Source organism: Phytophthora infestans, genomic scaffold (genome assembly GCF_000142945.1).
Source record: "Phytophthora infestans T30-4 supercont1.9 genomic scaffold, whole genome shotgun sequence".
In the NCBI taxonomy this organism is placed as follows: Eukaryota; Oomycota; class Peronosporomycetes; order Peronosporales; family Peronosporaceae; genus Phytophthora; species Phytophthora infestans.
The window spans coordinates 2124531-2138053 of NW_003303750.1; the positions used below are offsets into that span (position 1 = coordinate 2124531).

Sequence of the window (13523 nt, forward strand, 5' to 3'; positions counted from 1 at the left end):
ACTCCAAGGGAGTTGAGTAGTGATGCCTCCGGAGCTGTGGGCGAGGGTATTCAAGAACAACCACGACTCTGTATGGGCTGGACATCTACGGGCTACGCACACCTATGGTCGAATAGCACAGCTGTACTGGTGGCCTAACTTACAGCGCGAGGTAACGCATTCGGTGGACGGCTGTCAGGCGTGTGGCAGTAGGAAAGCGAGGTCGCCAGAAGTGGTGCCACCCCTCCGGAGTATCAGAGGCGGCGACGTCGGAAATTGGTGGGCACTAGATGTGGCCGGGCCATTACCTACTACAACGTTTCGTCATTGCGGCAGTAGAATACGTTACGAGATACATAGTAGCTGCGGTGGTTGAAAAACACACGGCGGAGAATGTTGCCCAGTTCTTGATGAAGCATGTGGTATTGTTCCTCACCCGTGCTTCGCCAGGACACCTGGTTATCCACTGTTCGTCTCGCTCGTTCGACAGGTGCAGCAGCCGTTGCCGTCTGAACAGGAGCCGTCTCTGCCCGAGCAGTTTCTCTTGTCGCCTCGACATCACACCGCTGTTCGATTTCGCTTTCATAGTCCAATTGCACGCCAATGTCTCGTGTCAATTTCTCCAGATAATCGGTAGGTTGTTTATAGCTGACTAAAAATGAGGCATGAGCAAGAAACCCTCTACCTCACCGTCCTTGTCCTCGCATTTCACCAAGTTATTTTCATATCCCGCCGGCTCAAGGATCCTCATTGGACCGATCCATTGGTGGACGAATTTGGAAGTCTTCCGGCCACGCGGTGACGGGAACATCCATACACGATCTCCCACATTGAGCAACCGCTTAACTTTTACTCGTCGAACATAGTAGCGAGCCTGTCGGTTCTGTTCACGCCTCCTTGTCTTCTCGGCGCACGCATGTGCACTTTGCATCGCCGTCAACAGTCTCTGGTGGTACGCCGTTAACTCACCCGCTTCACTGACGCTCATTTGTCGAAGCAGTTCGTTCGGTGGTCGCAATCGACGACCCATCATCAGCTCGTATGGTGATAACGACACAGTCGTATGCTTACCCGAATTGTACGCGTATACCGCGAAGTCGAACCACGTATCTCAATCGTTATGTTCGTCGCGGTGCATGTACGTCGCCACACAGTCCTTCCACGTACGATGGAATCGCTCTACCAAACCAATCATCTGGGGTCGATAGGGAACAGGGTTGATCTGCTCCGCCTGTAGCATTCGCACCAACTGTTCAATGGCCCACCCCGTGCGCTCTGAGGGTTCCATCGGTGAGGTGTACCCGGAATGTACCAAGCCGCATGGTGGAGCTCCGACGATGTAAACGGCGTAATGCGGCAGGACACTATGTCCTAGAGTACGAGCTGCGATCACGGAAACGACAGCGAGTTAGACGCACGGAAAACGACGAGTCATGCTGGGTGTCTGTCACTGAATACGACGAACTGTGTCAATCTGGTAGGGTCGTGGAAGACCCTGGGTTTGAAGAAGGCGTGTATGGGATCCGTGCATGCCGGAGCGCCTGCGCGGAATGAGGTGTCAGCGATTGACGGGCGAACGGCTGGTTAGCAAGTTGAAGTGGGTTCCGGACATGAGGATCGCCACGCACGATCCCCACGTCAGCGAAGTGTCGGCCGGCTGCCAGCGAAGAGTGACGGGTACCAATGAGTGATTAGTGGGCGTCCATGACTCAGGGTGACCAATCAGAAACGAGCCGTCAGTAGGCGATGATGAAGTTGGGTGAGGGGCGGGCAGCGGGAAGATCGTGCCGGGCCGGGCGATCGGTTGGAGTCGCTCAGTTTGCAATCTGCTCAGTTTGCAATCAAGTGCAAGTGGCTGACCTGCAGTAGTGAGAGTGTCGGCGGACACGAACAATGCGAGTAGGTGTCGGTGGCGGAAATGTTACCAATAGGCTGTGCGTGTGTGGACTAGCGGGACAGTGCGACGGAGCAGGCGTGGGGTCTGGCAGGAGTAACCAGGGTCACGAGGACCTAGTGCTGAAGCTGAGAGAAGGCTTAGCGAGAGCCCCTAGAAACGTGGAGTCTGACAGGAGTAGCCCCGGTTCAGCGGTTTCTGTTCGTGAAACTGAGAGAAGGCTTAGCGTGGGGCCCTTAGTCGCGGCGTACGAGAACGCGAAGGACGAGCACGTGTACGGAGCCACGGACTATGCGTGAAGTCATAGCACAGGAGAACGGACGGACATAAAGACTCTGGAAACGGAGCAAACGGAGAGTATATCAATAAATAGACGCGAACACAGAAGTGTACGTGCCGGCATGGTGAAACGGGCCCATAAGTATTGATTATCTTTGCGTGACGAGTACCTTCGTCGGACCTGGACATGCCCAGTCAGCAAGCACGCGAGCATACGCCACGCTCAGCAGGCGAGCGAGATAACTGCCCTGCTACAGAATCTCGTCGAACGGTAGCGTGTTGGACGAAAGACAAATAACCGTCTCAACATCATCGCCGTCCGTTGTAGTCAGGTAGGTAGACCCGTCCACGACAGAGTACGTGAAATCGGAGTCGTCGTCATGGAACGTGGCGTAGCTGTTGTAGAGCATCCCAGCACCGTTGGCAGACACAACGGGCGTGGCGTAGATATCGAATTCGGAGCGTCCGTGAAGCTCCATGCTCTTGCGCTTGAAAGAAACATGAAGTTTTATCGACGGAGCATCGCTCACCAGCGTCGATCTCAAAGAACTCAATGCGGCGTCTGTCCTCTGCGCAAGGCCAAAGGGAAAGAAAACGGAGAGGATAAATATGTGCATGGCCAGCTAGCGCCTCGGAAAATGAAGCAATGTCATTGCGAGGGCCGGCAAACGAGGTTTGCTTGTCAGCCGGTCAATCACAGCCATGGTTGAATCTGATCAAAACCTCATCCCCTGTCTGGGTGTAGAGGTATCCCTACCCTGAGCCGTCAACTTGACGGGGTACATGTAAGCTTTTCACACGATGTCGAGCTTTACCTGTAATATGTAACATTCGACATTGTGTGTAAAAGATTAAATATTTATTTTATAAAATAACGTACTCCACGCGTTGGAGAAGTGCTTATAATCCTCACGATTCCAGCTATCGGTATTGTGCCTGAAACAATCGTTTTCGCTACAATTCCAGCTATCATTCCGGATACCATTTCCTCTCGGACACAGATCTGCACTTACGTAAGTACAGCTCTTCAATTTCTTCATTTATCGGGCGTACTTAAGTTAAAAAAACCATCAACTCCTTAAACAGTACTTGCAATAATTGGTATCCATGTTAACCGGTAAATTTAAAAAGCTACGGACCCCGGATTTCTAATCCTGGATTAGGATGATGGTTCCGACCACTTACTAAAAGATAGTTCTCTGCAAGAGCAACAGGCTGTTGCCAACCGCTGATCTGCTTCAAAACATCAGGAGGAAAGCCTCACAATCCTTCAGTCTAAACAAATACATGTACTTCGAAGAACGAAGTATTGTACAGGAATTTATTAATTGTAAATACTAGCTACCGGTACATTACTTTTTAGCAACTGTAATTTATTAAACCGGTACCGGTAACCTAATCACTTTCACTGACAATTGCCCCCATTCAGTCCTGTTGCAACCAGAAAATATTCTGTAAGCATGTACTTCGAAGTAATGTGTATTTGGCACCTTTGTTACCTCCGAGAGATCGCTGGAATGAAACATGAAACTGGCTTTGTTGAGTACTACACCGTTCATTCTAATAAGTCATGCCATGACTAACTATGGTGAAGTACATAATTTTGGGAATTTAGTTGCCCGTTACTTAAAGCCCACTGGTTCATTTTACAAACCAAGCATACTCGAATAAAGAAATAACAGATATCTTTTTGAAACCGGAGTTTTTGTCGCGGTAATCCTCTTGTCGTCGGAGTCGTATATCAAACAGGCCGACGTAGGAGCTTGGGATAATCACGTAAATGTAAAGTTGCTGTTATATTATTGAGCACTTCTCTTGGAAGGAGGGAAATCACGACTGAGCTTCTACCCAATGCTCCAAACCGAGCGCTAGGCGTCTAACCTTCCCGTGAATCACTCCCACGTGGAGGCCCAACGTAGATTCCCAAACTTGTCGACCGGCAGGCGTTCTACACCAGGCTTGGTGCGGCGTCGATTGTGCCTGAGGGCACAGTTGCTTGGACGTGGCCTGCGACTTCTGCAGCAAGCAGATCTTCCGGACGCAGTCCGCGAGAATGGCGAGTCCACCTTCTAGCTGTGTATCGTGACAGTTCTCCCCGACTACCGCTCGGTGTCCCCGCCGAGAATCTTGCCCGACGTGGGTTCCACGATACCACCAGCGACATCAGTGGGAACATCCTCCTGCGGCGTTTTAACCTGAGTAGGACTCATGTTCTCGACCTGAGAAGGTGTTCCGTTATCCTTCATTCCCCGCAAGCGCTCCAAGCTAACGCGCTCTCGCTCTTCGCGTCGTTCAATTCGTCCAGCGAGCCATTTCCATCCATCTTGGCCATCACACTTGGTCCTCTTTCCTTACCAGCACTAATTCCATTAACAAGGAGGCATTTCAGTAGCAACCCCACGTAGAAATATCCATGAATACGTCCACAATCAGCACTACCAGAGCCACGCCCATCCAACCACAGAGACCCCTTCGGTACCTTCATACACCAGCCTCGGCAAGTAGATCTCGATAGACAGCAACATCGTCGTCAACAGATATCCACCTACAACGATCTCACCCACTCTCAACTGTGGATTGAGTGCCAAAGCTCCGTCCTTCAGGAACGGTTTCAAGGCACGCATCCAAGGTTCTCATTCTTGCTCCAATACAAATTTGTCGAAGTCTAACCCGAATGCATCACCCGGAGACAGATCAGCTCGCGGAGCACGTCCCTGCAAATCGTCTTCCTGCTCATTCTGAGTAAGAAGCTCCGGTACTCCTGAGGCCAATTCTGTCTGGTTGGGCGTTCGCGGGAGTGTCACCTAGAATGCTTGTGTCAGGGGTCTCCCCGACTGAGATTGGAGCACGAGGAGCGCTCTAACTCAGCATTCCGCCACCCAGGGTAGCCGTTACAGATAGCTGGGGCGTGACGTCTTGAGCCTTCACGATATCTGGAGCAGCGGGGTCTCCGTCATCCTCATTGAAAAGGCAGCCATTCGCATAGCACCTACAACGTGAGTGTCCGGTCGATGATACAACTGTGACAAGTCGTCCGCGTGTCCGATCGACGTCCTCGGCTTGTGGTAAATCTTGAGCCGCAGTTGCGATAATTCCATCGCCCATCGAGTCAAATTGGCATTTGTCGTTTTAGTAGTTTCACCAAAAACCCATGTCAGCGCCTGGTGACCGGTATTTAGGTCAAATTCAGCGTGACGGAGGTAACGCCGAATCTTTCGCGTCGCCCAGACAATTGCCAGCTCTCGATCTCAGTAGTTCCGCTCGTCTTATAAGCCCAGTTCCGTTGGGACCCCACCGGCATCTTACTGGCATACGCTATGACCCTGTCGCGCTTGTCAACCTCCTGCATGAGGCACGCCCCTACGGCCAGATGCGACGAGTCCACAAACGGTTTAAAACGCGCCCCCAAATTGGAGTATACCAGTATCAGAGGCTTCACTAGAGCTCGCTGAAATTGTCGGAACGCCACTTCGCAGTCTTCATTCCATTGAAACGGTACGTCCTTCTGTTTCAGGCGTTCCAAAGGTGCTGCAATGACCGCAAAGCCCGATTAATAGCGGTTAAAGTAGCTGGCTAGCCCCAGGACCGCCCTCATCGTATGAAGCGCATGAGTTCTCTCGATTTTCATCACGGCCTCCGCTTTTCAGGGCTCGGCATGATGCTTGTAGGCGTGACAATATGGCCTAAGAACGACACTTGGTCACGCCCCCAATGGCACTTCTTCATCTTTAACTTAAACTCAGCGGCTCTGAAGCGTCCCAGCATCTGATGCACGTTAATCAGATGTGTCGGGAAGTCGTCGCTAAACACTACGCTGTCATCGAGATACACGAGACAAGTCCTCCGCTTGAGGCCGACGAGGACGTTATCCATCGGGCGTTTGAAAGCCGGAACGACGTTGAACGGCATGTCTAGCCACTCATAGATCCCAAACTGGCTCGTGAATACCGTCTTCTTTACGCTGCCTGGGTCCATGGGAACGTTCCAATACCCACAGGCAATGTCCATTGAAGATAATAGAGAGGCGTTCCCGAGGACGTCCAAAATGACATCAATCAGCGGCATCATGTAGCTGTCCTTCACGGTGACAGCATTCAGCTTTTGAAAATGAAAGCAAAATCGAATAACTTCGTCAAGGCTTCCTGATCATCAAAACCAGACTAGCCCACGGGCTTGTCGACGGTCTGATGAGGTCTAGGTCCAGGTATTCTTGGATTTCCGACTCCTTGACGTATCCTTTAGCTCTCGATACGCTGTACGGTAGCTGTTTGATCGGCGCATGCGTTCCCATGTGGATGCCGAACTTGAGGAGTTCCGTTCTTCCCGGTTTCTTCGAGGCTTCGACAAACAAATCTCGCAGGTCTATTAGCATTTCCGCAAAAGTCCTCTCTGCTCGGAACCCATCGACGAGGCTGAAAAGTCCACCTCAAAGCTATCCTCCGCCTCGTTCTTCTTGGTGAAGTCCATTTCTACCTCAGGCGTTCCAACTACGGAGGCCACGCTGTTTCTCCAGCACTCAACACAGCGCTGACGCTCCGAGGCGCTCCGCTTTTATTAAAAGCGCGCACCACGAACGCCGTTTTTGGAACGATCGTCACGGCAGCGACGTCGTCACCACTTCTTCGGTAGAAGCGTTGTACACTTCTACCAAGACAGTTCCCTCCGTCACTGTGCAGAGCGTCCTAGCAACTCTCAGCGTTTCGTCCGCTCCCGGAACGCCCTCCACTAGCTCCACTGCGTTGTCCTTCACCATTCCTCGAGCACTTGATCTCACTAGCGCTTGACGACCCGGCTCCTGACGCTCGACGATACCGTAGCTGCATACGTCTTTTCCGCCCTCGTTTCACCCGAAAGGATATCACCCCCTGTCGCTGTTAGTGTCATCGCTTGCTCCATCAGGTCAATCATCGCGCGGAACGCCCTCAACGAATCCGTTCCAAGAATCGCGTCCACGAACAGACTGTCAACCACCACGAGCAGAAGCGTTCTTTCAAACGTTCCAAGTGTCACGGGCAGGTCAATGACTCCGTGTACTTGAATCACATGTCCTGAGACGCTATTCAAACTTCCTGTATAAACGCTCAAAAACTCCAAGGTCGTTCGAGTCGTTTCAGCACTCGCTTGGTCACCAGACTGGCGACAGCACCAGTTTCGGCCAGTATCTTCGACGGCCAGCAGTCGATGAAGCCGTCAGATAGGGCCTGCACCCTGCAGATGACGCGCTGCTTGCTTGTCGAGACGAGACGACGCCTTCATCGTCGTTCGCGGCTTCATCACTGTCCGCTCCGCACAGCCTCGGATTCCCACGCTCCTTTGGCGCCTCCTTGCGTTCGCGTGATACACTTCTGGGGTCTCTTCTGCTATTTTGAGCTCCTCTTTTCTGATTGGCAAGCTGAATTTTACTCCTTTCCGTAGATTTGATTCAACGGTCACAGCAACTAGTCCACTATTCCGAGGTCCCTCCTTCTCCTGTCCCACAACTTGTCGCGAATGGTCGGGGCCTCAGTCTTGAAATAGTTCCAAGCCCAAGTCATCGCGCGATTTAGGAACACCTCCTTAGGCGTGCCACCACACTAACCACGGACGGCAGCCGTTCCGTTGGCTCACTAGCTTCCTTGAAGTCTCAATTAGCCCGCTTTGCACCCGTAGAAGCCTTCAGCTTCCAGTAACATACCAATCCAGCCAATACGCAAGCGGTCTGAGCTCTCCTGACGAGACTTTTCGCGTGCGTTCCAGCACTTCTTCTGAGATCTCTTGCACCGCGCTCATTTCCGCTAGAGTCGGCGTTCCCTGTTCCTCGGCGCTGCGTATCGCTCGCAGCAGAACTCCCTGTTCATCCACGGGGTACAGTCGCTCTCAAGCTCCTTCTCGTACTCCTCGGGTTCATCCTCTGTGCCCTTCACCGTGCTCGAGCATATCTAGCTCCTCGTCGATGACCAGGCGGTCGTAGCGTCCTGTAGAATCCTTCCCCTTAGTACTTTCGGTCTCTTGAGTGACAGTCGCACTAACCACTCCTAATTCCCCGTTACTTGATTTTTCCATGCTTCGCGGCGTCTTAAGTCGTCGTTTCCAAGGCATTTCCTTTGATCTCAGACGTCGCACTGAAGCGTTCCGTTGCTCCAGTCTCGTCGTCCTTTACTCGTTTGGAGCGTTCAGCCGTTCCAGTGTCACGACCAAGCGCTCCGTTGCTTTTTTTCGTGCCCACCTCTTTTCACTCAGGCCCATTCAAAGAGCCGTCCGTTTCCCAGTCTTGTTGAAAGCCAGTCCGTTCCGTTAGACCGCCCTCTCTTTTCGTCACCAGTTTGGAGCCCACCCGTTCAGTTAGGCGGATCTCTTCGATCGATCGCAGTATGGAGCCCACTCGCTCCGTTAGGTTGCTCGCTCGCTCGTTTTCAAGTCCACAGTTTCGGTCTTCGCGCTTGAGGCTGGAGCGCCTCGAGCTTTTTTCACATCCGTCACACTTCCTTCGAGAGCCCTCTCAGATCCACTAGCAGTTCGGCTAGGTGAACCCTCATCTCTCGGCGTGTCGCCCATTAGGCAAGAGGAAAGAGGGACACTTAATTCCCCTCCCTCCTGCTCCCTTCATTGTTGAGGGGTTCCGGATGACGCTGTAGCGCTCCCCGCGGTCGCGTTCTGCGACAGACTACGCAGCCAGTCCAGGCTAGGGCACCATGCTACCGTATGGCTCTTCTCACCGCAGATAAAGCACGCCATACGACGGCGCTTACTGCTCCGATAGGATTCTTGGGGTCTGGTCCAGTTACACTCCATAGAGAAGTGACCCAGCTCGCTACACCGGTTGCGTCGCCCTTGCCCTCTCGGGCATGTTTCGCGACCGCACCCCACTCGCTCACAGCGACCACATACGACCTCTCCTTCCGTCGTGCGGGTGTCAGGTACGAGTCAGATCCTCAGCGGTCCCAAATTCGTCGGGGGCGTTCCCCAGAGTCGAAGCGTTCTAAGTCGAAGAGGCGTTCCCGACCGGGGTTGGAGCGCCTTGGGCAGGGGCGACACAGCTATGGTGAATCTTTGCTGCACCCCAACACTCTTTAGTTGCTTCTGCATAGACTGGTTCATTAGCTGTAGCTGCTGTAACATCTGCGACTGCGTCGAATTCGCGTTGTTTGCGCGGGTCACAGGCGTTCCATCGTCCGCGAACTCGTCCTCCTCCTCGGTTGGCATGTGCAGATTCTTGTAGATTAGCAGGTCACAAGCCTCTCCGAACGTCCCTACCATATTGCCATCTAACCCCGCCGTCATCTGCTTGTTGTGCAGACCGTCCAGGAAGAACTCGTACCTCATGCGAGGCTCATGGTAGCTCAGGGTCTCGCACATGGTCGAGATACGATCACCCCACTCTTCGACCGAATCACCACGACTTCGTTTTGCGTTCTTGAGGCGGCTCCAGAGTTTTGCAGGACTTTGGTAGATAAATCTGCTAAAGAACTTCACTCGAAGGGTCTCGAAACTGTCGATCATTATGTTATACCACCACTCCTGACTCGCTTTACCTCTGAGATACTGCTCAAATTCCGTCAATCGCATCGGGCTGTCCATTCCATAGGTGTACCTCTCAAAAGAACGCCAGAAAGCAGCCGCTCTCTCGTTCGTATCCGTCTCTGAGTAAAATGGAACGATTACCTTTACGGCGTTTTGCAACTCGTTCGGGATACCGACGTATAGAAGGGATCGACGAGGGTTATCTGCGCGTTCCAGAACGCTCTCACGTCGATATTCAGCTCTTTGAGATCCGGCGCTTCCTCCGAGACCTTGGTTTCTCATGTACGTCGGCGAGGCTCCTCTGGCCGCTAGAGGCATCCCTATCGAAGGCAGACCCGGATACTCATGAGTCGATGCTACGGGAGCTGCATACCAGGCGGGTAGTGCTCCGCCCTGACCCCACCCAGCAGTAAGCATTGACTGGTACTGAGAATAGAGCGCTGCCGTCCTGGGCGCTCTACCTACCATCCTGTTCCCGTAAGGACTAATCTTCTTTGGAGAAACTTCTCGATGCGCAGGTACTGGTCCCAAGGGCATTCCAACTGACATTAAGGTCTTGGCTGGCATCGGGTCTTTAGGAATCGGAGTCTCTGGTACACAATTTGATGAGCACTCGAAGGTCGTTCCAACTCCGCGCGCTCCATCTGGTCAACCTAGGCATGTAGCGTGCATCTGGCTCCGCAGGCCGTGAGCGCGGCGTTCCAGCGCTAGATCCAGGAGACACCGTCAGCTACCGAAGCACTCTCTCGACTTATTCTTCCACCAGCGCTTGCAATCTCGAGTCGTTGGACGGCGCTCCAGATCGGGCAGGCGTCACTAACGATCGAGTAGGTGTCGGCACAAACTTGACGGGCGTTGGCACGGATTTTTGCAGGCGTGGTCATGGATCTTGCCGACGCCGTCATCAATCAGGCAGGCGTCGATATTGAATCCACGCTTCATAGCTAATCGCTTCCGCTTCGGCGTCGCTTCGGACTCTAGAATCGACTGAACGAGGCGTTCCAGTTTCCGCGGGAACACCTTTACCCCTCCAACGCAAGCTTCTTCAGGTGCGTCGCCGCCGGTGATACTTGGCGCGCGTTTGTCCTCTTCGTAGGTCTCAGCTTGGAGCAGCGATTCGGGCAGTAGTGGAGACGACCATCCTCCGCCCTCGTTTCTTGTCTCACCACCGTGTCCCTCACCGGACCAACTGTAGGCACTCAAAGCGTTCCCACTTCCTTTTTCCTCCGCCTTGGCTTTCGTTACCAAGGTGCGGCTCACTCCATGCTTACATTCCTTCGATTCTTGGGCTTGAAGATACCCTGCTTCGCCACAAATTTGTCGCGGTAATCCTCCTTAGGTCGGGGTCGTGTATCAAGCAGGCCGACGTAGGAACTATGGATAATCAAGTAAATGTAAAGTTGCTGTTACATTCTTGAGCACTTCTCTTGTAAGAAGGAAATCGCGACTGAGCTTCTACCCAAAGCTTCAAACCGATCGCTAGGCTCCTAACCTTCCCGTAAATCACTTTCACGTGAAGGTCCAACGTAGATTTCCGCCCTGGCTGACCGCCAGGCGTTCCACTCCAGGCTTGGAGCGGCGTCGATTGTACCGGAGGGCACAGTTGCTTGGACGTGGCCTGCGACTTCTGCAGCAAGCAGACCTTCCGGACGCAGTCCACGAGAATGGCGAGTCCACCTTCCAGCTGTGTACCGTGTCATTTTGTTTAAGGTTAATTGAGTTTTCTAAATATCTCAGATATTTAGAAAAGGCACTAAAGCGCGAATGCACGACTAATTTCGACGCACGAATAACTATAGTGAACGGTGTATGGATCATGTTTTTGTCACGACGGGGCCCCTCTTTAATCTAAATCCCCATTACTGTAGTCCATACTTATTTTGTCCAGACTACATCACCGGGTTTAAAAGGTCTTCCAGGTATTATAATTTACATTTAGCTTCTTACGGTGCCTTTTTTAAATATTATTACCGGATCTTTCATTTATTTAAAAAAAAACATAAAAGATCCGTTTAAAATATTTCGCGGTAAGGACTTGCTGTAGCTGAACTGAGTCCGTCATGCAAGAATTTTGAAGGAGGAGTGGGTCTTCTGTAAAAATGGTCGCTTTCCCCCACCTCTGCCCTCTATTTTTTAGTTACCCCCATAAAAGTGGCTAGATCTGCCCTTCAAAGAAGACCATCTAGCTAGGGGGAGGCACAGCACATGTAGCATACAAGTAAGAGAGAAATCGACGACTTTTCCCTCCTCAAAACTGTCGTCGTATTTACATATTGTGGCATGCATGTGTCCACAACATGCATGGATCAGGTCTCCAATTCTAGCCAGGCAGCACTACAGTAATTTCAGGAAACTGGAAAATATCAAGATTTTAGAGCATTTCATCTTAAATGATATCATTTCTCATTAAAAATACCTTCTCCATCTTGTTCTTCATCTACATGCAGAACGGGGTTTCGGGTGGCACAATTTTTTTATGCTCTCTTTCTCTACATCTATTGATTCAAATTTGGTCACATCTTCACCGCGAAAGTGCCCATCTAAGATTCAGGTCAGGCCTTAATTTTTCTTTTTGATAAAGACGCACCACCCCAGAGCAAACATGTTCAAGCTTCTCAGCGAGCTTTTTTACATGACGTATTCATTCCAGCGATCTCTCGAAGGTAACAAAGGTGCCAAATATACATTACTTCGAAGTAAGTGCTTCCAGAATAATTTCTGTACCGTATTTGAGATCTCCTACTTCAGAGTGATCTCCTAATTCAGACTGCCCTCCAACCAATCACATATCGAGAATGGAACAGCGCACAAGTCTAGATCTCCTAATTCAAAGTACAAAAAACATGCTAAACTGTAACTTTCCACCAACACGTTTGCGTGCCAGCCGGCTGATATTTCGTGGAACAAGCCATTAAAAGCGGAAAAATTGGGTGGAGAACATGTTGAAACAACTACGCGCTTCAACTTCGACGCTTCCGTTTAAGATAAAAGCACCTACACGGCAGCAATTAATAGGTTGGACGAAGAATTCGTGGAATGCGTTGTCTCGCAAAGCGGTTAGAAGCGGATTTGAGAAAGCAAAAATGGTATCCATTGAGCCTACTGAAAACTTAGAGGCTGGAACGGAGCTTTCCGACAGTGAACCTGATTGGGAGCTGCTACGACGGCTGCTGGAAGAAGTGCCCGTAGTGCGCCATGCTGTGGATACGCGTCACGACATAGAAAACTTCGTAATTTCCGAAGAAGAACTTGATAACTAAATTGTTTTGTTTAAATAAAACGTGATAGAGATGCGTCGGTACGTGTACAGATCTTGTGTATTTTGCAACAATACAACTTCAAAAATATTGGGTCTGAAGTAGGAGATCTCAAATACGGTAGCTGCAACAGGACTGAAATGTTAGTGGAAGTGAAAAGGCTACCGGTACCGGTTTAATAAATTGCAGTTGCTAAAAAGTATTGAGCCGGTAGCTAGTATTTACTAAACAATTCGTTGAACGAAGGCTTCGAATTTCGAAGAACGAACTTCGTTCTTCGAAGTACATGTATTTGTTTAGACTGAAGGATGGTGAAAATTTCCTCCTGATCTTTTGAAGCAGATCAGCGGTTGGCAACAGCCTGTTGCTTTGGCAAAGCTCTATCTTTTAGTAACTGGTCGGAACCATCATCCTAATCCAGGATTAGAAATCCGGGGTCCGTAGCTTTTAAAATTTACCGTTTTCAAGGAAACTAATTACTACTAATAAGGAGTTGGTGCTTATTTTATTCTTAAGTACGCCCGATAAATGAAGAAACCTGGGAATGATAGCCAGAATTGTAGCAAAAACGATTGTTTTAGGAGCTGGGATCGTGAGGTCGAATGTTACATATT

The 13523-nt window shown here is 51.0% G+C and overlaps 1 protein-coding gene across 1 annotated transcript; it reads right to left on the minus strand.

Annotated features, from left to right (window-relative positions):
• Positions 1 to 631: 631 nt before the first annotated feature.
• Positions 632 to 1219, minus strand: PITG_05959 (uncharacterized protein; the record flags this gene model as incomplete). Its single annotated transcript, XM_002998139.1, has 2 exons — positions 632 to 1089; positions 1132 to 1219. The coding sequence occupies 2 exons, from the start codon at positions 1217 to 1219 to the stop codon at positions 632 to 634; spliced, it is 546 nt and encodes a 181-aa protein (XP_002998185.1).
• Between the last annotated feature and the right edge of the window lie 12304 nt (positions 1220 to 13523).